General features: G+C 47.3%; 1 protein-coding gene across 6 annotated transcripts; it reads left to right on the forward strand.

Annotated features, from left to right (window-relative positions):
* The first annotated feature begins 723 nt into the window (after nucleotides 1–723).
* LOC118216475 (coiled-coil and C2 domain-containing protein 1A-like) lies at nucleotides 724–22,730 on the forward strand. 6 transcript variants are annotated; one of them, XM_035397643.1, is made up of 29 exons: nucleotides 724–967; nucleotides 2,306–2,392; nucleotides 3,916–4,048; nucleotides 4,614–4,735; nucleotides 5,024–5,221; nucleotides 6,234–6,525; nucleotides 8,307–8,416; nucleotides 8,742–8,814; nucleotides 9,497–9,574; nucleotides 9,997–10,124; nucleotides 10,682–10,754; nucleotides 10,887–11,017; nucleotides 11,288–11,405; nucleotides 11,850–12,022; nucleotides 12,509–12,631; nucleotides 13,451–13,509; nucleotides 14,359–14,475; nucleotides 14,754–14,827; nucleotides 14,978–15,036; nucleotides 15,198–15,249; nucleotides 15,510–15,609; nucleotides 15,714–15,804; nucleotides 16,480–16,611; nucleotides 16,720–16,775; nucleotides 19,567–19,645; nucleotides 20,131–20,257; nucleotides 20,916–20,992; nucleotides 21,110–21,157; nucleotides 21,591–22,730. In XM_035397643.1, the coding sequence occupies exons 2-29, from the start codon at nucleotides 2,336–2,338 to the stop codon at nucleotides 21,624–21,626; spliced, it is 2,916 nt and encodes a 971-aa protein (XP_035253534.1). In that variant the 5' UTR covers nucleotides 724–967; nucleotides 2,306–2,335; the 3' UTR covers nucleotides 21,627–22,730. The 6 variants fall into 6 exon arrangements, with proteins under 6 accessions (XP_035253534.1, XP_035253537.1, XP_035253536.1 ...); XM_035397646.1 differs by lacking the exon at nucleotides 724–967 and adding an exon at nucleotides 981–1,128; XM_035397645.1 differs by lacking the exon at nucleotides 724–967 and adding an exon at nucleotides 1,116–1,248 and having other exon boundaries at nucleotides 2,288–2,392.
* Nucleotides 22,731–22,826: the final 96 nt, after the last annotated feature.

Consider the following 22,826-nt stretch of genomic DNA (forward strand, 5'->3'; position numbering starts at 1 on the left):
GGAGGTGCCCATAAAATAAAATAGTACCCTTAGCCAGCAAAACAAAATCTTTTTGTACCTTTTTTTGCTTGTAAAAGGTACTTATTAGTACCCAAATAAACACTATAGTACTTTCAGGGTATATTAAACAAAATATTTCCCTAAAGAACCAAATTGTACCTCCACTGTACCATTATTTCTGAGGGTGCAGAGAGCAGTCTATGGTAGGATTGTGCTGCCTCATGTCAAGGTGCAGGATCTTCACCTAGCATCTTCAATCAAAATAATTAATTACTTACTTAGACCTCAATTTAGTCTTATTTAGGCCCATTAATCCCCACATGTTCTATGTGCTTAATGTCTGGTAATGTAAAAACAATAATGCAGCATAACAGCAATTCAAGAATAGCAAACTATGTTGATCTCTCTGTGGGCAGTTTGAGGCGGAAATAAGTTGTGATTTGATCTTACATGGTTATTTTTAAATGGACTGTGTTGTTTTGTCAAAGCTTTATTTAGCTATTTCATCACACACCAAAAAACAAATGTACATTTTTATTTCAGTTATCCTCCGAGTCAGCTGCCTGCATTTGTTCTTTCCATTCCAGACTCGGTTATCAGAAAAGAACTGCGTTTTCTTACACCTGGTAGTCAACAAGACACAGATACAGAACAATAGAACCTTCGCCACTGACCTCAAATCAGCGTCTGAATTTTGGAGGACAATAGTTTATGTTGCAACTTTGGCTGGTTTAACGGATCTAGGACCAGTGCATGAGGGACATTGTAACTGTCTTGTGCACGAAGGGCCAAAAATAGACAAAAAAAGGAGGAATTTAGAGGGTGGAATTCTGCACACAGGTTCTACAGGACTCTGACCAAAGACCAGCCGGTCCTATTGCAACACGCAGTATTTTAATGTAAATTCCGTTGCCCTAGAGACGCAGCGCGAAGCCGGAAGTGATTTGTACACTTGGGGGTCGTTGTGGTAATGTTTCAAATTATTAATTTGTAGAACGAAATAACTGTATTTAAATCATTGCGTAGGTCTGTTATCTCTTGACAGCATTACGTTGGGAAATAGACGATTTGCGCTTTAAAAACACAATAATAACGGCTTGGTTACATCCAGGTTACATCCTGTAGCAGGTGAAATTTTATTTGGGCGTTGCAAGCTAACGTAGTTACAATTGCTAACAACCAGCGAGCAAGCGTTAGCAAGCAAGCTAGCAACTCGTGCCAGCTAGATAGCCAACTACGCCTTTTTAGGTATCTAAGAATTTACCTGTTTTGTAATAAAATAAATGTATTCGTATAGTTATATTTAATAAGAAATGTATGCAGCAAGCTAGCCATTGCTGTATGCGACTATTTATGTTCGTCTTGGCTAGTTTTGTTATTCTGGACTTGTTTTTATCAACACCCTGCAAGGCGTACGAGAAAGGACGTGTGTCAAATAATTTTCTTTATCGTGATTGTTGTAATCCTTTGTCTTGTGGTCGTCATTATTATTATTATTATTAGTAGTAGTAGTAGTAGTAGTTGTATCATTAGTTAAAGTGGGGGGCGGGACCTTACTTGTAACACCATTAATTACCTTGAATCGAACGTGTGTTTAATAAAACAGTTAGCTTGCATTTGCATTTAAAAACAAATAGCCTGCAAGTACTATCATTTGATGCCTTTGTTTATGCATTCATCCTATGACTTCTTCCATATAATTTAATTGCTAGATATGTAATTAGTATTTGGCATGTCAGCTACACAGTAGGCTAGTTATGTGCCTAGACATAATTTAATTTGAAGCATGTCATTTGCTGTGTGAAGTTGCCTACACAGTACTGCAGCTGTGGGCGTTGTTTTGCACGTTCAACAGTCACACAGCTGGGCTGCTGGGTGGCTCATTCGGGGCACCATGCAGCGGTGCATCAATGAATCCCGTGGCACGCACTTTGTGAAAAGAAGCAGACGTGCGACACCACGTGTTTCGATGGCGATGCAGCCAGTGTTCTTATACAGTTCATTGGACGCAGCTGTAACCATAGACATGTATATATGTCTATGGCTGTAACACTAACGATTCGCCGGTGCTGTTCGCGCATGAACGCTGCTGCAGTTGCAGATGGCTGGACATTCCAAATTAAAGTGGGAATTGAACGTGCTGAGACCCACGCTGGGCGCCAAATTTAAAAGTAAAAAATAGAAAATGAAAAATAAGTCATGCGCTAATGAAGAGGAACATTAGCAAGGAATACGACACTGCAAACTGTACTGGAGACCAGGCACATTAGTGTACAAACTTTTGCAGTCTTCTGTCTGGTTGCAGTTCTGATGGGGTTTTTCTTGACTTGACCCCATGAGTGGCAGTCGCACCTCCCCGTTCCGGAACCAAGGAACATGTGGACCCAGGCAGGTAATACACCATTTTATATCGCCTTTCTGTAATGGGACCTCTCTCTGCCTTAACGTGTCTTTCCGCCTCTGTCCATCTTACTATTCCAGCACTTCATAACCATGTCTCACTTTAGCGGCCTTAAGATTTTAAAACTTGGTTACAATTTATCATAAGCTTTGTTTAAAAAAAAAAGTAAAGTTAAAAAGACTTGTGTCAGTCAGTATTACTGTGATTTAAATGTATAGTGCATTTTCTTATTGCTGTTCTGCATGGCTAATTTAATTGAGCTGCTTTTGAGCCGTTCATCCAATCTCAGTCACGTGGCTCTGAAGAGCTGGGGCGTAAACTGAGCTGCTCCTCCCAAAATGATTCTCTTTCTCTCATGGAAGCTCAAATATCACAGACACCCTCAGCCCCCGCCCCCGCCCCCATGTAATGGAGCCACATAGGGACGAGAGCGTTATCCTTTGTGAACTACAAAATGGTTTAATCGATCAGCCATATGTTATCGGTGGCTTGCTGAACGGATCCATTCAACGGCTGTAGTCATTTTCTACGCCGGATAACGTCCTTTGATTTGCTCACATGAGTCAGCATTGATTGACAACACCTGGTAGTCCCGCCGTCAGGTTTTTGGCACCTGTAACTGCCAAACAGATGTGACCCACTCAGATCTCAGCAGTGTTCACCCCCCCGCTTTATTCCTATAATTATGAATTGGCTCACGGACGAAACAAAGCACGCCTTTGTGGCCTCCAGCCCCGCCCTGCTATGGCCTCCTCCGGCGGGAAGGCTGAAACTATGCGGGGCTGGGACCGGTTAGCGCTTGGACAGAAGCCGCTTTTTTTACGTGCTGCTTGCAGCTGATTGGTCGCATGACCCCTTGGGTTCCCTTACTGGCCTGCTTTGCCCTGGTCTTTGCGGTTGAAAGAATTAAGCTTCGGTCAAACTTCCTGATTGAGTAACGCATGTTACTTTATTGTCCTGTTTCCCTCCAAGCGCAAATTTGAAGTTAAGAGGAGGATGAGGCACATTGTCTGTGCTGCGACGGTAGTACGGATCTAGCCCAGGAAAGAAATGCTCTTGTTTAGAATACTTTTAGAGTACTGTTCTGTGTGCAGATATGAACTTTGTGCTCTTTTTCCAATCTAGAGCCATAGAAACACAGCGGCTGACGAGCAGATTTGCTATAAAATGGGCACGTAGGGCAGCCCACTGCACTCTTTGAAGTTGCAACAGCACAGCAAATATCATGAATAGAGATGGACACCAAATGCATAAGACTGAGAGACTGTTCACTGTTTTGTAAAGCACAGTCAAACTACTACTTTATTAGCCAAGTACTAGTCAAACAGGTCAGTTAGCAAAATAAGCTACAGGTTAAACTAATTTGTTATCATACTGACAACTGCAGTGCTGTTGGTAAATCATATTTATTTGATGGCTGGCACACAAGGTGAAATGTGTGTCTTCTCTGTGGTTTTGCTCAGTACCATTGAAAACACTTTGAAAGTTCCCTCCCCTTTTTCTGTGTACCTCAGATGGGGCTGCTGCTTGACATGTCATTGGATGGAGAGGCTGACCCTGGGGGAAGTGAGGAGGTGCTAGAGGCAGAGCTTCTGTCTCTGATTGGAGAAGGAGGGGCACCGTGTAACAGAAAAAAGGGTGGAGCAGGTGAGTGACTTTCTCATTTATTTTTTGGGAATATCGCGGCACTGAGCTGTTCTCTACTGTGCTCACATTATTAAGAAACACAGCTCACTAATGTCTCATATTACTTTTCTTTTATTTAAAGGATAACAGACAGTCTGCCATTCTTGAATTTTCTTTTGCTTTAATTCAGACAAGGGAGAAAGCAGTGGGGGTAATGGATAGTGATGGGATCACTGCCCAGAATGTGGCATGGTGGGGGATCAAACCCCTGTCTGCACGGGGCAGTTACATATGCCTTGAGAACTTCCCCCCCTATGCACTGCGCCACACGCACAAATGACTAACTGCACATTACGTTTACAAAGTAGTAGCTGACAGTATCTCCTCCTGAAGTCATTTGTAAAGGAGTATCATGCCGTAGACAGGAACTGCAATAAATATTTATGATGTTTTAATAAGGTATTAATTCATGGCCGATTACACCGACTTTATCCTGAAGTGCTGCTAAATGTAATGTTTCATGACTGCAATGGTGAGGATTATTTGTAGCCTTGTTAAAAAGGATTTATCTCCATTCTTGTCTCAGCCCCAGTTTCGATGGTGGATATCGAGCACATGGCTGCGCTGTGTATGAAAGACCTGGATGATGAGGAGGAGGAGGAGGGGGGAGATGAAGAGAGAAATCTGGAGAATGATGCGGACCTCTTGGTAATTGTGTGGCAGAGAGAGTCAACATGTGCTTACAACAAACCGATCTTCACAGATTGAGGCTGACAGAAAAATGCACTTTTGTGGGCAAGATACAAAACAGTTGGTCAGACGTTTAGTGTTTTTTTTCAGTATGGTTGTAAATATCTTAATTGCAATATGATGGCAATTCTGTTTGCCTGAAACCACAATTTTTTTTACATTTCAAGTAGCATTTTTTATTTTTCATTTTGCAAAAAAAAAAAACAGCAACCACAGTGTCAAGTAACCGTGAAACTGTGTTCGTAGGCGGAGCTCAATAACGTTCTGGAGGAATCTGAAGCAGTGAGGGCCACGCCTGTGCAACATTCAAACTCCACTGTGAGTGGCTGCGGCGGCCTGAAGTCCCGCCTCCTGGAGCGGATTGACATGTACCAGACAGCCGCGGGGAACGCCAGGGCCGCGGGGGAGAGCAGCCGGGCTCGGCGCTACGAGCGGGGACTGAAGGTGAGGGGGGGAGCTGGGCTGATATCCACACTAATACGCAACACGACGGCTCCTCAGTGAGGCTGCTGAAGGGGTTAAAAACCACAGCGTAGAAGCAGACGGCGTGCGGCAGATATAACACTTAAATACGTCTGAAGCACCGTCTCTATTGCTGTTGTTTTCTTGATTTCGTCATTTTGTCGGAGATTTTGGGGGGGGATTTTGCTGCCTTTTTTTCTTTTCCTCGGTTTGTCACCAGTCTTGAATCTCATTTATCTTTTTAAAGTGCGCACTGTGAAGTGCCTAGTGTCAGCCGGCGTCTCTTCACACGCTGCAGCTGAGCTGTGGGGTCATGTCAGGGGATTGCACTTCACACAGGCAGAGACTGTTAGAACCCCGCGTCACTGCGTACAACACCGCGCCAGGGGTGGGGGGACGGGGGACGGGGGGACGGGGGGGGGGGGCTTTCTCTGTGTTTTGGCTGGTCAGGCCACCATCACCCTTTTTTTTCAACACACGTCCATCATAATTTCCCTGCGATTTACAGTTTTACAATGTAGCCATTCGGCAGACGCTTTTGACCGAAGTAACATATGAAAGGGCATTTCACCTGATAACCAAATACTGTTAGAGTTAGCGATAGGCAAAGCTACAGTCGCACAGGTACCACCGTCAAGGTGCATGCCTTAAGACCTCGCAGACAAAGGGAGAGAATCCTTTGCTTTTTTTGTGTTTTTTTTATAGAAGCATTGAAGTGTAGTCCAGACAGGTTGCTCTTTAGAAGCTTGTGGAAATCAGCTGGCTAATCTGTGGTCCAGGCTGATTGGAGCTCGTCCCGCCATCAAGGGGAGCAGGGGCAGAGCGGAGAGGTCTGGTGAGAGGGTGCTGAAAGGAGGCGTCTGATTGGTCTGCGTGTTGTAATTACTGTTTGCAGATAGGAAGGGGCTGCACCGTTTGTGGCTCGGTAGTCTAGTGCGAGTGATTTGAGCTGAATCACTGCACTCTCCATTCCCTGTCTCTGTGCCTTTCGTAGACTCTGCAGTCCATGTTATCGTCAGTGAAGATGGGAAAGCCAGTCAACGAGGATGAAATCCCGCCCCCTGTTGCCACAGGCGGCAGACCCACGTCTGCCCATCAGGCAGCTGAGCCAATCGGAGTGTGGGAGCACCCGCCACAGGAGCGTGCATCTGTGCGCTCCAGCAATGAGAGTCTCAGACAGGGGACTCCGCCTACTGCACCAAAACTCCGCCCCCAGCCGTCTCTGCAGAAGTCTTCTGCTGTCAGCTCACCTGCTTCTACCATCAACTACAGCCAACAGGATTCTGGTAATTTATTTGGGCCCCCACTCACAGGCACATAGGCACACATGTACACACACACACACACACACATACACACAAGCACACACACGTACACACACACACATACACACATACACACACGCACACCCACGCACACACACGTACACACACACACATACACACGCAACACAAACATGTGCATGCACGATCCACGCAATGGTTGAAACCACATTTTTTTATTTAAATAAAAATTGATTTTTTTAATGTTGTACACTCTTCAAAGATCTGATGAAGTGGGGGTGCTTTGGAGAACCCCTAACAGGACATTCACAAAAATGGAAAAAGAATATTAGTTTATAACAAAAGTAATTCTGTCAATACGGCATGAGGGATAAATTAATTGCCATAATGTAGGATGAACTGCATCATTAGGTTCAAATAATGCAATGAAGTTCACATTAATGTCTCATAGATCTGCACTGCAGGTATCTGCATATGGTATCATGTGGTATACACTGGTGTTGCTTTAATGCACATATTTTATACACTGTTTAGAGAGTGTTTGTGGCTCATGCGCCGCAAAGCACCATGCTGGTTAGTCAGAATGCGTTTACTGACAGCGTTTACTCAACGCTCATAAGTACTGACAGAATACGCTTACTGACAGCGTTTACCTAGCACTCATAAGTACTGACAGAATGTATTTACTGACAGCGTTTACTCAACGATCATAAGTACTGACAGAATACGCTAACTGACAGCGTTTACCTAGCACTCATAAGTACTGACAGAATGTATTTACTGACAGCGCTTACCCAGTGCTCATAAGTACTGACAGAATGTATTTACTGACAGCGCTTACCCAGTGCTCATAAGTACTGACAGAATGTATTTACTGACAGCATTTATCCAGTGCTCATAAGTACTGACAGAATGTATTTACTGACAGCGCTTACCCAGCCCTCATAAGCACTGACAGAATGTATTTACTGACAGCGCTTACCCAGCCCTCATAAGCACTGACAGAATGTATTTACTGACAGCACTTACCCAGCCCTCATAAGCACTGACAGAATGTATTTACTTTATCCAGCACTCATAAGCACTGACAGAATGTGCTTACTGGCAGTTTTTATTTGCCGTTAGTTTGTTTTCCAGGCTTATCAGCCAGTCCTTGGTGTTGTGTTTAGGTCAATGTAGAAACTAACCTGAATATTTTTTAATGTATCCGCAGGGGGTTCAGCTAATTCTGATTTAGTGTTTACCCCAAATTACAAATTGCCAAAGATTTGGAATCTGTTTGTTATTGATTGTAAATCACATGGTGATCCACGAGGTGTGAAGAGTAAATGCTCTCATTAGATTTTCGGACATTATGGTTCCCCATTAAAGTGCAAATGAACATGCGATGAATTTGAGAGTGATCTATGGCACGGATAGACTGTGGGCACTGGAGCTGGACTGGTCACAAGCATGGTGGCTTTCAAATGAATTTTTTGTTATCTATTCTGTCTCTGTGTATATATGTGCCTGTGTGGGTACTCGTGTGTGTGTGCATGTGTGTTTGTGTGTGTGTGTGTGTATGTTTGTGTGTGTGTGTGTGTGTGTGTGTGTATGTTCGTGTGTGTGTGTGTGTGTGTGTGTGTATGTACGTGTGTGTGTGTGTGTATGTGTGCGTGTGTGTGTGCATGCATGTGTGTGTGTGTGTATGTTCGTGTATGTGTGTGTGTGTATGTACATGTGTGTGTGTGTGTGTGCGTATGCGTGCGTGCGTGCATGCGTGTGTGTATGTATGTGTTTTACAGTCACGAAGGACCTGCTGCTGGCCAGACTGAGAGAGTACAAAGTGGCAGCTGTCCAAGCCAAACAGCGTGGAGACTTGGGCACGGCCAAACAGCACTACCTGGTAGCCAAGGTACCGCCAGCATGTCACGGCTAAAACAGTAAATATCACTCACGGAAGGTCACCGGAGTCACCCGAGTCAGGACCTCGGTCACTGCTGTAAATTCTCCCGCCTCTATGGACAAACACCATCACTGAGCAGTGTGGCTGGCTGCTGAGGCTCAGATCCTATCTCGTCTGATGGATTGTTTTTGTAGTGCCTAGCATAATAGACTCACTAATGAAGGTCGTAAGTCAAGTTAATGGTTTTCTCGTTCTTTGTCTCACCCTCTTTCTCCCTCCCTGTCTCCCTATTTCTCTCTCTCTCTCTTTCTCACTCGCTCTCTCTCTCTCTCAGAAATTACACACAGTGGTCGAGGCGTTTGATAGAGGAGACTCAGTGGACATCAGCGCCCTACCTCCCCCTCCTGGTGAGCCATTGCAGTTGCACCATGTGCCTCTACATATTTTTCTTCATCCTCAGTTGTGGTTGTACATGTGTGCAACGGCTTGGTAGGTTTATGCAGAGTTTACCTTCGTCAGTGCTAGTGTAGCCCTCACCTTACACTGTTAGAGCTTTTTAATACCCATGAAAGTCCTCTTGTGTAAATGCAGTCCAGTGTGATTGCATTAAAGTTTAAAGATAAGTCATTAGAATGTCGGGGCAAACAAGTTCTTGTTCCTCCTTTGTAGGCGCAGGTAAAAAAAAACAGCTTATTAAGACTTTTGCTGGGGGGTGGGTCGGGGGTGCGGGGGTTGAGGTTGAGGTCAGGTCTACTCTGAAACTTTTAGAAAACAGCAGCTTCTCAACTGGCACTTGAGCAGCTGTGCCCGGGGAGCTTAAGGAGGGTGTCTGTGTCAGTTTAAGCGGTGGCTCTTGCAGATTGACACTGCAAAGGGCTGAGAGTTACTGCGGCAACGGGGCCGGCTCTTTTGATGCTCCTGAAGCAGAGTCTCGCGCGTCTCTCTGAGGAATTAAGAGTTCGGGGATTGAGGCGGGCGAAGCGGAGGTGTGCGGCTAGGCTAACGAGCGGCATGCTAATGAGACTTTTCTCATCACCTCTGCGCTGCTCTGCAACTTTTTATTGCTCTTTTAACTCCTTCCCTCTGCAGGGGATGCAGTGGTGGACAGGCAGACCCCCGCGCAACCCGCCGCCTCGCTGTGTGCAGCGCCACCTGTGGCCAGTTCTGGTAACAGCGTAATTTCAGCAGCAGTGTGTGTGTGTGTGTATGTGTACTGTGTGTGGGTTCTGAGGTATGTGTGTATGTAGTGTGTGTGTGTGTGTGGGTTCTGACGTCTGTGGGTTTCCTAGGTGTGTGTGTGTGTGTGTGTGAGTTCTGAAGTGTGTGTGTGTGTACTGTGTGTGGGTTCTGATGTGTGTGTGTGTGTTTTGTGTGTGGGTTCTGAGGTGTGCATGTATGTATTGTGTGTGTGGGTTCTGAGGTGTGTGTGTTTGTGTGTGTGTGTGTGAGTCTGTTTTTATACAGTGCATGGTGTGAGTGTGTACTGTGTGTACTGTGTGTGGGCTCTGAGCTGTGAGTGTGTGTGTATAAGTATGTGAGTGTGTACTGTGTGTACTGTGTGTGGGCTCTAAGGCACATGCGTGTTGCAGCTGTTGCAGCCCCGCGCAGTGTGGCGGAAGCCCTGCAGCAGAGGATGCAGAGGTACAAGGGGGCCGCAGAGGACGCCAAGGGCAAGGGAGACGACCGCAAGGCCCGCATGCACATGCGCATAGTCAAGGTAACCATCGTCAAGGTAACCTCAATCCTTAAAGGGCGTGCACCGGATCTGACTTCCAACGGTACCTGGCTGCAATCCAATGAACTTTACTCACGATTAAAACCAAGGATAATAGTTTTTCCTTCCTGAACACAGTTGGGCAAGTTCAGCGATCACCATCTCAGATACGCCTTGCGTTTACTTGAAAGTCGAAGCTGAGGACGAATGTTGAGTACAGGCCAGTGAGAGCGATCCGGACGTTTGACACACACTATTTCCCCAGAATTGCGCCTGTTTAAGCAGAGCCGGGTGCATTGACTGTGGATGATGGCAGCTAAACGCACAATACTGACTCCTGAGCTGTGAGCTGAGAAGCCATTTCCTGTTCTTTATTCCTTTCTCTCGCTCGCTCTTTCTCTCCTTTTTGTTTTGACCTTCCTACTCGCCTTTACCTCTCTTTTTTTAAAAACAAATTATCCTATTAACATTTCATTCTCGTCAGCTCACTCTCTATTCTCTATTAATCTTGCTCACATTCACTCTCTCTCTCTGTCTCTCTCTCTCTCTCTCTCTCACAGCAATACCAGGATGCCATCCGATCTCACCAAGCTGGACGGCCAGTCGATCTGTCCGGACTTCCTGTCCCTCCTGGTAAACTGCCGTTCTGCTTGTCTGTCTGTCTGTCCGTCCATGTGAATCAGTCTCTGTGCGTCTGTACCCGTATCTGTTTACCAACCTGCCTGTCCTTCCTCTTCTTCTGTGGTGCCATCACCCCACTCTCAGGGTGCCCGCCTCTGCAGGGGTCAGAGGGCACTGAGCAGAACTTCACTGGAGTGGTAGAGGCTGCCGTCAGGCTGGCCAATCGGGATACAGAGGAGGAGGAATGGGAGGAGCAAGGGAAGGAAGTGTCAAAGGTAGGAGATGCTTGTGAGATTGTATGTGCAATGTTTTAGAAAAATGATGACCAAGGAAGAATTGTGTACACGGGACGAGAAATTTGGGAAGTTAATGCTCAGTTAAATGGGAACTGTGTCTGTCCCTTGAGGTAGCTGCTGTTTTTCCACACTGACTCTCAATATGGACTTCAGTACTGTGCCTTCTGTGGAATCCTGGCCCTCGTGAAACTCAGCATGTTGCTATGGTTATTTTCTTGTACTCGGCCACGCCCCCCCCCCCCTCCAAAGCCACCAGTGAGACCAGTTTCTCAGCGTGCTGCGAAAACCTCAGCTCCTTCTTCCCCTAATCTGAGGACCCCTGGCCCCCCCACGGCCCCCAGTCAGGGGTTCAGAATGGGATCCAAAGGTGAGTGTGTGGTCACACAGATCTGTGTGTTTATGTGAGGACTGTCTAGTGTATTAGCATGTTTAGCATGGGGCATGGAGCGTTGTGTATTTATTAGACCTTAACTGCACTTTTGCTACACTGCTGTCGTTGTTGTTGTAACTCTACTGTGTGTTACAGGCCTGGATTCTGTTTCTTTAATTCTGTCTGTTACCGTCTCTGCTTTCTTCCTGACTGTATAAAGCAAAAAAATATAAAAGGAGGGCAGGTCTGTCTGCTCTTCTTTTCCAAAAATAAAAAATAAAAACTCGCACATTGTTCACCCTCAATTTTGAGGAAAGTACAGGCCGGCTTGCTGCCTTTTGTCTGTTTGTGTTGTTTGATGTTGCCATGCCAACGCTGCGCCCTGCTGGGGCGGAGTTTTAACCCCGCGGGTCTGAGACTGCGTTTTGATTGGCCGCGCAGCCCAGCAGCAGCTGGACTTCCTGCTGTCCAGGCGGCAGCAGTTGGTGCGGGCGGCGCTGCGCTCCAAGCAGCTGAAGGACATGCAGGGCGCCGCCCTCCACCTGCGCCACGCCAAGGGCCTGGATCACATGATCGCCGCCGCCAAGGCCGGGCTGCCCGTCGACATCACCAAGGTAATGGAGATGGAGCGGCCCGGTTTCCGCTCGAACGTCCGCCCCCGGGTCAGGTAGCAGCAGCGGGAGGAAGACGAGGAGGGCCCGACCTGTGCGGTCAGGAGCCTCCCGGAGCAGCAGGGGTGTAATGGAGGGAGAAAATGGAGGGAAGGAATCATTTTGGGCCCTGAGGCTGTTGTACTTTCTGTTCCCCCTGCTGAGTCTTTCTGGCCAAGTTTACTCTCCCATCCACTCTCTCTCTTTCTCTGCTCTTATTTTTCTCCCTCTTCCCTCCACCACCCTCATCTTTCCTTTAGTTTATCCTTGCTTATGGAACAAAAAACCTATCTGAACTTTAGGGACCACATTTCAACCAATAACATGGGTAGAGTTTAATTTACGGCTTCTTACTTTCTCTTAAATTTTTTTATTCTTGGTTTTTTATTTCTCCCTCCCTCCCCCCTCTCTCCCCCTCTCTCTCTCTCTCCCTCCCCCTCCCCCCTGCAGGTCCCCAGTGCCCCCGTGGCGGAGGAAGGCTATTCCCTGACGCAGTCCTGCAGCTCTGCGGTCTCCCCCCACACCGCTGAGCAGTACAACCAGCTGGTGGAGCTTCTGCGACAGCAGCACGAGGTCCCCCTGTTTTTACCCCTCTGTCACCCCATATCACCCTGCTGTCACTCCGCTTTCACCCCTCTGTCACCCCTATATCACCCCGCCGTCTCCCTGCTGTCACCCCTCTGTCACCCTTCTTTCACCCCTCTGTCACCCCTCTGTCACTCCACTATCACCAGACTTTCACCCCTGGTTTCACCCTGATTTTACCCCACTGTAATCCCATTTTCACCCGCTTTCGTCCGTCTTTCAGTCCGTGGTTTCACTCCTTCCACTCCTTCCACTCCGCTTCACACAGCCACTCGTTCACGCTCACAATGGAGTGCTGCTCTGTAATCAGCCTCCTGCTTACTGTGCCACTGCAAACAGGTTATTATCGCCTTCCCACCCCGCTCAGAACCCCATCCCTTTCCCTTCTGATCTGAAGGGTTTCCATGGTGACTCGCGCAAATATTAAAAAAGATACACGGGCTGCATTGTCCTTTTTTAATCTCTTTTGTAGCTCGGTTTTTTTCCACCGGGTTTTTACGGTTATGAAATGGAGAGGCTGCGTTTGATATGTAAATTAGGCTTGCGGATTTAGCGAGCGCCCTGTTCCCTTTACGGCGTTTTGGGAATTAATTTTTTGTTTAGGCTCGCCGTTTCCTAGAGCGCCCGCGCAAGGGGGCACATCTGCATTCGCGTGTGCTCATGTGAGGTCTCATCCGTCTGTCACCCATTCTTTATTTCCCCTTCCTCCAGAATCTCATTGATGCTGCATTGATCCCTCCATTTTAGCTGCCTCCTGCCCGCCACACGTTCAGCGTCTCACCGTGCTCTGCTCTCTGTCCCCCGCAGAAGTGTCTCGGCTACTCCCAGCAGTTCACCCACATGGGCAATGTTGCTGAGACCGTCAGGTGAGCCATAAAAAAAAAGACCTGGCTTAATTAAAGCAGTAAATAACTGATGTAAGGCAGATGCATGCCCCCTAGTGGTGACTTACGTGTACACTGCAATCCTCTTCTCGAATGGAATGCCGACACCACACTGAATGCACACTGGTTAATACTGCAGCAGCGCAGGCATTTAGCAGCTTCAGTTATTTTGCAGAAGCAACGCAGGCTAAGAACCTTGCTTCTGGGTACAGGCTTGGAGTTCCGAGCCCAGCTCCCTGACAGTTTTGCTGTTGTGCTGCAGATAGCTTGTTCACTGATGACTGAGAAGGTAACTGTTTTGCTTTGAAACAGTTTTCATGCTCCACTTTTTCTTCAAATGTGGACTGCCCAGTGTAATCTGCCCAGTTGAATCTGAACTGTTCCTGGTTTTGGTTGTACACTTTGTTGTACGTCGCTCTGGATAAGAGCGTCTGCCAGATGCCTGTAATGTAACAATGTAACTTAATGAACACACACCCTGAGCTGGCCAGAGGAGGATGGGCTCCCCCTAATAAGTCCGGTTCCTTCCAACGATGCGTATTTTAATTGAATTTGTTTTGGGAGAGTGTGTGGGGCCAGCTGCGCCTCTTCACATTGAACGGCCCCTCCAGCTGAGCTGTGCAGCCTGTCCGTTGGAGGAGTTCCCAGCATGCACAGCTGGTGCAGACGGATTCGAGGCGCTCAGTTGGCCAGAAGGAGCTGCTCTTGCGAGGAGATGGAACCTGCAGAGATGATTGAGAGTCTGTGGGACTCAGTTTCCCGTGTAGTGGGGAGTGTGGTGGAGCAGCAGGTCGGACCGCATGCTGAGCGCGGCGTTGCCTGTGTGCGCAGGTTCGAGAAGCTGGCGAAGGAGTGTATGAACAACATTGAGGTGCTGAGGCAGGCCCACGGGAAGGGCTACCCCGTCCCCAAATTCCACACAGAGGAGCGCACCTTCAGCACTGTCAAGTACGTAGCACCCCTCAGACACAGCCATAGAGTAGTGACAATACTCAGTTTGTGGAATTGATGTAAAAGCAGAAGTGCCCTCTAGTGGTGAGGGACTTGCACTGCAGTCCTCCTCCTCAATGGCAAGCCACCACCATACGGAATTTATTTTGTGGTTATAACATAGTGTTGCCTATAACTGTTTGCTCACTTACTGTAGGGGATATAAAACCTCACTGGCATGACGATCACCATAAGGGAATTTCATATTCCTCTCACCTCTTGTCTCTGGTCTGCAGGATTCTTCCCAACCTGACCAGCAGTGACATGATATTGACTATAGTGAAGGGAATCAACCTACCTGCTCCTTCAGGTACCTCTGTGTCTGGCTGTCTGTCCGACTGTTTGTCTGTCCATCAAACGTGTTATTAGTTTTGTGTGTGCTGAAATGTTTTGCACATGCTAAAGGTCTTGGTAAATCTGGCCCTAAATGTAAAATGTGTGTGTGTTTGTCTGTGTTTAGGAGTTTCTCCAAAGGCTATGGACACTAGCGTGCGTTTTGAGTTTCCTTTCCCCAGCTCGGTAAGATGCCTACCCATGCACAAGCACACACACACACGCACACACACGCTCATTCCTCATATACAGATTATTGCTGATAAAGTGGGTTAGGTAGGGCTCTGATAAAATTCTCTGTTTTCTTCTATTTGTGTGTGTGTGTGTGTGTGTGTGTGTGTCCTTAGGAAGAAGGGCAGAAGGATAAAACCAGCTCTGTGAAAAACACCAACAGCCCAGGTAGAAGTTCACTGCACACTGAGATGCACTGACTGCACTGGATACACTCCTGTGACACACTAAAACAGCACACTGATGCAGTTACACACTCAGGTTTACATGGAGAAATAGCACACTGACATCGACAAATTTACACTATGATGACAGGATACCAGTACTACCTGTCTGACCTGCCCACCGCCCCTCTCTCTCTCTCCTGGCATTCCTCTCTCTCTCTCTTTTTTTTTCTCTTTCTCCTTCACTCTCCCTCCCTCTCGCAGAGTTCAAGGAGCAGTTTAAACTCAACATCAGTCGAGGTCATCGGAGTTTAAAGAGGGTCATTCAGTCCAGGGGCATCAAGTTTGAGGTCATTCACAAGGGGTGAGGGCGTGTGTGTGTGTGTGTGTGTGCGCACGTGTGTGTGTGTGTGTGTGCATGCGTGTATGTGAGTGAGAGCACATAAGTGACTAAGCCTCTCTCTGCAGTGGGTTGTTTAAGACGGAGAAGGTGGTGGGCAGTGCTCAACTTAAGCTGGAGTCCCTGGACAAAGAGTGTGAGGTCAGACAGCTGATAGAGGTGAGAGATGACACTACACACACACACACACACACACACACACACTGCATGCACGCACGGATTCACTCACATACGTCTAGGCACATACCAACACGTACACACAACCTCCCTGATTGCAGATTTGTGTCTGTGCATCTTTGTGTGCGTGCATGCGTGTGTGTGTGTATGTGTTTATGCGTCTGTGTATGTGTTTATGCGTGTGTGTGTGTGTGTATGTGTTTATGCGTGTGTGTATGTGTTTATGCGTGTTTGTGTGTGTGTGTGTGTGTTTATGCATGCGTGCATGTGTGTGTGTATGTGTTTATGCGTGTGTGTATGTGTGTGTGTATGTGTGTATGCGTGTTTGTGTGTGTGTGTGTGTGTTTATGCGTGTATGTGTGTGTATGTGTTTATGCGTGTGTGTGTGTGTATGTGTTTATGCGTGTGTGTATGTGTTTATGCGTGTTTGTGTGTGTGTGTGTGTGTTTATGCGTGCGTGCATGCGTGTGTGTGTGTGTGTGTGTGTGTTTATGCATGCGTGCATGTGTGTGTGTATGTGTTTATGCGTGTGTGTGTGTGTGTGTTTATGCGTGTGTGTGTGTGTGTGTGTATGTGTTTATGCGTGTGTGTGTGTGTATGTGTTTATGCGTGTGTGTGTGTGTATGTGTTTATGCGTGTGTGTACTCTCTGAAACAGGTGCTGGATGGTCGAAAGCCCACAGGGGGGCACTTAGAGGTGGTGGTCAGAATTCGGGAGCCCCTGGGGGGGCCACAGGTCCACACCGTCACAGAGCGTTGGCTGGTCCTGGACCCCCACACAATGCCCATGGTGAGGCCAGCCCAGGACGGGACTGAGTGATGTCACTTCCTGTTTCCAGTTTGATAGCATACCCTTGATCAGTTTCTAATCATCGTAACGGATGTCTCTGTCCTACAGGTCGCAGTTCCTAAACCAAAACCGCAGACTGAGACTGTGAAAAACGTCAGTGCCAGGTCAGCGATTGTCTGTCTGCCTGCCTGCCTGCCTGCCTGCCTGTCTGCCTGTCTGCCTGTCTGTCTGTCTGTCTGTCTGCCTGCCTGTCTGCCTGCCTGCCTGCCTGTCTGCCTGTCTGCCTGCCTGTCTGTCTGTCTGTCTGTCTGTAGCTGATCGTATGCTTACTCACTGACTGTTTGTCAGTTCACTAATTTGCGCCCTTTCGTCTGCCTGTCTCTGTGTGCCTGTGGCTGTTTGTGTGGGCAGGGATGCATGTGGTCCTTTTCCCTTTCCACATTTCTTTGCGGGCACCTGCCCTCCCTGTAATAAGAGCACCGCTCTCTTGCCCTGGGCCATATTGTGTGCTTTAATAAAGACCAAATTAGCTTAGCACTTCTTTCCAGCTTCCTTTACCTCTGTGTCTGTGTGGCTGTGAGTTTCTCCACATCTTATTAATTTGCTCTAACCCCTCTGCTACTTCTCCGCTCCTCTCCCTCTCTCTCTTAGTCTCTCTCTCTTTCACTCTTTCTCTACGTCACTCTCTCAGTCCCTCTCCCTCCCTCCTTCCCTCCCTCCCTCTCCCTCTTCCCTGCCCTCCCTCCTGCGATCCCCCTCCCTCTTTCTCTCTCTGTCGTTCTGTGTACAGCTTCAAATTCAGTCTGGTGTATGAGAATGAAAATGCTCTGGGCCATGTTAAAATTGTTACCTCAGGTGAGAGATAAGAAAGAGATGAATAGTGAGAGGAGGAGAATGAAAACAAGCGCAGGATAGAGAGAGAGACAGAGAGAGAGAGAGACAGAGAGGAAAGAGAAGAAGATACGCGCCTGCCTGGTGTCTGGTCAGCTCTTTGTCTGATTACCTTGCAGGTCGTCTGTGTGCACTCTCCTCTGACTGCCCTCAGTGAGACTGTGCCAAAACCACGCAGAACCGCTCCCACACTGCACTGCCCACCATTCAGCCGGGCCCAAACTGGACCACTCCCCGCCCCGTAGAGGCTGGGGGCCCAAACTGGACCACTCCCCGCCCCGTAGAGGCTGGGGGCCCAAACTGGACCACTGCCCGCCCCGTAGAGGCTGGGGGCCCAAACTGGACCACTCCCCGCCCCGTAGAAGCAGGGGGCCCAAACTGGACCACTCCCCGCCCCGTAGAGGCTGGGGGCCCAAACTGGACCACTCCCCGCCCCGTAGAGGCTGGGGGCCCAAACTGGACCACTCCCCGACCCGTAGAGGCTGGGGGCCCAAACTGGACCACTCCCCGCCCCGTAGAGGCTGGGGGCCCAAACTGGACCACTCCCCGACCCATAGAGGCCGGGGGGAGGCATACAGGACAGTGTCCCTGTGAAAAATGTAGAGATGGGAGGGGAAGGTCCCTGGATTAGAGGGTACCCCCAGATTTGGCTGTAGAAAAAGAATAATTGAGCCCGCGCCAGTGTAGATGAAGGGTTACGACAGGCTCAGAGAACTTACTTAAGGCTGGCGGTTAAAAGCAGTACGCGCCTGCTTCTGAGGCGTTCAGCTCAAAAAACAATTAATGAAGCCGAGATCACAAAAAAATACTCTTCATTCGGTGCAGCTGCATCAGTGCCAAAAAAGTGTTCGAGTGCAAACGTTTCAGTCCAAAGACTCCATGCTTCTGAGGATTTCACACAAATAATGAGAGTCAAACAAAAGAGGACTTCTTGCAGCTGATGATGTGTGTGCTCAGGACTACGGGATCCAGAAACTGGTTTTAATCTATTGAGGGGGGGGGGGGGGTTGCCTGTCGTCACCCCAGGAGCTGCAGCGAGGGATGGGCAGGAGCAAAAGGAAGCTGCTCTTTTTTACCAGACTGAATTTGATTACACCATCGCGTTCCCTGAGCCATCGGTTTAATATATGTCTGCATTTTTATATTGCTTTGTGCACTTTATGAGTCATGCATTGCTCTATGTCATGGAAAATTCAGTGTTTGCCTTACATTGTGTATATATAGTTATTTTTAAATGTATATATATATAATATATAAAATCATGTGTAGATTTGGTGAGTGCTACAAGGGCCGAATGGCCTATTTTCATCAATATGTGTTCTTACGCAGTAATGACAGGCCATATATCTTTCAAATGTGATTTTGAATTAGTTACACATTAATCTCGTTTTTTTTTTTATTAATGCATTTACACATTTATATTTTAATGAAGCCGTGAGTGATTGTTGATGTGACCTGCAGTGGTGCCAAAATTATGGGTGTGGGGGAACGGTGATAAGGGGGCTGTGTGACACAAGATGTTTTCTCAGCAGGTGTCAAACCTGTATTTTCAGCAAAAGAACAGAGAAAGACTTAGCTATAGTGGTGTCACATCATGTAATAATAACAGTAATACCTTATTAAATGCTGGTGTGACTCCATAATTATTTCCTGGTTATTATTTATACCAAGAAGAATTGTAATAATTATGATAATAGTAGTAATTGCACGTTTAAGTGTAGAGGATCTTGGATTGCTTCACGGAAAAGTGGTTGGCCCCAGGGTCTGTACTGTATAAAGTAAAGCCCCAGGGTCTGTACTGTGTAAATAAAAGCCCCAGGGTCTGTACTGTGTAAAGTAAATCCCCAGGGTCTGTACTGTGTAAAGTAAAGCCCCAGGGTCTGTACTGTGTAAAGTGAAGCCCCAGGGTCTGTACTGTGTAAAGTAAAGCCCCATGGTCTGTACTGTGTAAAGTAAATCCCCAGGGTCTGTACTGTGTAAAGTAAATCCCCAGGGTCTGTACTGTGTAAAGTAAAGGGAAATGTCTAAGTATACTGTGTGTGTGTGCCCTTCTTTCTCTCTCAGCCCCCCTCCGCCCCCTCCTAGGTACAAGCTTTACAGCATCAATCTGTTGGCTCACGATACAGAGGCTCTGGAGAATAAGGTCTGTTTTTGTACTATACATCTGTAATGGCCCTGTATGTGTGTGTGTGTGTGTGTGCATGCGTGTGTGTGTTTGTGTGCGTGTGTGTTTGTGTGCAAGCAAGTGGGATTGTGTGTGTGTGAGAGAGTGTGTGTAAGTGAGTGAGTGACTGCATTGTTATGTTTATGTGCCAGGAGGGCCGTCTGTTATGTGGGGGCCAGTGAGAGACAGAGAGGCTGTTGCTGGAATGGCCTTATCAGAACAGGCAGTTTTACGTGGAACTTTATCTGTGGATGTAACTCAGGTGAAGTGATAGGATCAGCTCAGGTCCTGCTGGGGTCGTGTTGCAGGGGCAGGCGTGGGAAGAGTCTTTTCTTAGCCTTTCCAGGCGGGTCAGTGTTTACGTTTCTTTCTCTTGGTGTGTCAGTCATGCGTGTGACCAGGCCTCCTTATCCCTGGCCCCGCCCTACCTTCCCACCCCGCCTCGCCCCGCCCCGCCCCCACAGATCCTGGACTGCAGGCGGAGCCAGAGGGACCCGCCGCTGGACCTGCTGCAGCAGCACCGCGAGCTGCTCCGGCGTCTGCAGTGGCAGACTGCGCAGATGGACAGGGCCACGCCCGTCCTGCTCGCAGGTGGGGCTGCCGCCGCTGTCTCCTCCGCCCGCGCCCAACACGCCACCTCCACCCTCCCGTGCCTCTCCATCTGCCTCCACCCACTGCCCGCCTTTTTACCCCACCCTCCACATTCTGTACTTCTTACCTCAAAATCCACCTACCATTTACAGGCCCGCACTGCTCTCAGTTCAACCCTCCTTCCACCTCCAAGGGCAATCCATCCTCCATACCCACCCACCCCCTTTTTCTGCCCACTGGTGTGGTCCATTTAAGGTTCCACTTTGGCCTTGTGAATGGAACATTATGGTATATTTGGCGCATTGCTGTCATGTGATTAACCCTGAGATGTCATGTCTTTGTTACCCACAATGTCTTCCTTGAGCTCCCTTTCATGTCTGGCTTTCCCAAAACTCTGTCTCTGGTTAAAACTTGAAAACTATCTTTAATACTGACCTCCCCCTTTTCCTTCCCTCTCTCTCTCCTACCTCTCTTTTCTCTTCAATCCTTCCCTCTCTTCCTTTTTTGTCTCCCTCTCTCTCCTACCCTTTCTCTTTCTCTCTGTCACCTGTCTTTCTCCTATCTCTCCTCTGCCTTTTTCTTGTCACTTCTCTACTGCACCATCTCTCTCTCCATCTCTATCATTCTTTCTCTTTTCCTCTGTCCCTGTGCCTCTCAGAGTATGACAGTGTTCTCTGTCAGCTTGTGGAGGGTCTTGGGGAGTCTGTGAAGAGACTCTCCATCCAGGGGGACGCGGTGGGTACAGACGTCTCTGCTGACCGTGACCCCCTCTGAGGGCTGTGTGAGTGTGGCATTGCTCTCTCTCTTTACAGTGATGGAGTCACATTGTGTCTGTCACCCCTCTCTCTGCAGGAGGCTGCTAAGGACACTCTCGGAAGGCTGAAGATGGTGGAGAGTGAGGTAAAGATGAGTCGGCAGCCGTTGTGATGTCACACCATTGTGGTGTTGCACGAATTTGGGCTCTGAATGTTTATGTACATTCTGTGCTCTTGTCTCTTATCATCCCATCAATGACACGAGGTGCTTTAGATGGCTTTGTGATCATTATCTAGTCTCAGTGAGTTGTAATACTTAGCTTAAAACAGAATGCCAAATAAATGCCAAAATAAAAAAGCTGTGGCAATAAAATACTGAATTTGAACCCTCTTTGTCACAAGAACCCAAAGATTTTGAGTCTAGATAAGAACTCTATTGTGCTGTAAGTCATTGTGCTGTGAAACATTTGCGTTGGTTAATGTCAGATTTGTCATAGTTCTTAGTCTTTTTTTCCAGCCTATTAGTTGTTTTTTGTACAAAATGTGATTGATATTGTGTCGAACTCGTTTGGTTTTAGATGGAGTGTTTGAAGAGGAGGGGCAATCTGGGCTGAGGAAGGGGAAGAGGGGGGGTGGGGAGATGGGGGAGGCAGGAGGTAGCTGCCCTCCTGTCTCCATAACCACAAAGCCCTTCCACCTGTTCTGGAACACTGGTTTTTGGGGACAGGGGGCCCAGACCTACATCGCAGCATATCTGTACAGTAACAGAAAAAAATTAATGGAGTCCTTTTTAAAATAAGTAAAATAACTGAGGGGAGCATAAAACATTTGAAGTAGAACAAGCCATCAGATTGCCAGAGAACGCAGGTACCCCATTAACCACATTAAGGGGATGGGGTGGGGGAGGGGCTGCCTTTGTTATTTCCATTGTAATTGTGTGCGTGTTTAAAAGCCAGTAATCTCTGTATCGTGTATCAGCAGTTCTTGGCTGGAGGCTTTCAGTACATTCAGTGGCTTAAGGAATGAATGCTTCCCAGTGTTTGGATTGGATGCTGCATTACTCTGGCACAGCAACCTCATGGTCATAATATAGTATTAGCCTAATTTTTTGAGTTTAATGCTGATATTTGACTTTTTATCATTTTTCATTTGAGGGAGATGCACTGATTCTTTATGGCTTGGCACTGCAAATTCTGTGTGAATTAAGCAGAATTAAGTACTTCTGAAATGCGTTTTTTTTACGATTGAAGTTGAAACCTACTACTTAGTATAGCAAATTGCAATCATAAACAGCTGGTACTACCGGTAATACGCTTTATTATAATATATCGAACTAATTATTTAATCTAATTGTCGATGTCCCACCCTTTCTATGACAGAGCATTTTCAAGTGAGATGGCTGACTACGATTGGTTGAGAAATGTAAAACTTCAGTGAGTATAGCTCGTGGGAACAATAATTGAGAGGTGTCACAGTGCCGTCATTCTATCGCGATAATACAATCTTTACGACCCACAAACGTGGGAATTTTTCATACAGTAATAGGATATCCCTGCAGGTGCCCTAATAAACTGCTTTCGTTGTGGATTCTTTTGTTTTTAAATGCGGTCCTGTACTTTCCGAGTGATTTGAACACTATCATATATAATATGTGTACTGTATAAACATACTAAATGTAAAACAACCTACTTAATAAAATAATATGGGTTGAAAATGAATGTGCCCTGTGTTGTCAGTGTCCAAATTTAGTTGTTTATAAGTCTTATAAAAACACACGAAATAAATGCAGGCATTTTGAAATTTGCCTCTGAAAC

This window comes from Anguilla anguilla, chromosome 17 (assembly GCF_013347855.1).
Source record: "Anguilla anguilla isolate fAngAng1 chromosome 17, fAngAng1.pri, whole genome shotgun sequence".
In the NCBI taxonomy this organism is placed as follows: Eukaryota; Metazoa; Chordata; class Actinopteri; order Anguilliformes; family Anguillidae; genus Anguilla; species Anguilla anguilla.

Bases quoted from the DNA above. Each gene is read 5' to 3' on its own strand.
- LOC118216475 (XM_035397643.1), top strand. From the start codon at position 2,336: ATGAGTGGCAGTCGCACCTCCCCGTTCCGGAACCAAGGAACATGTGGA. The intron at 4,049-4,613 runs GTGAGTGACTTT...TTCTTGTCTCAG, and splicing joins CAGAAAAAAGGGTGGAGCAG to CCCCAGTTTCGATGGTGGAT. The intron at 15,805-16,479 runs GTGAGAGATGAC...TCTCTGAAACAG, and splicing joins AGGTCAGACAGCTGATAGAG to GTGCTGGATGGTCGAAAGCC.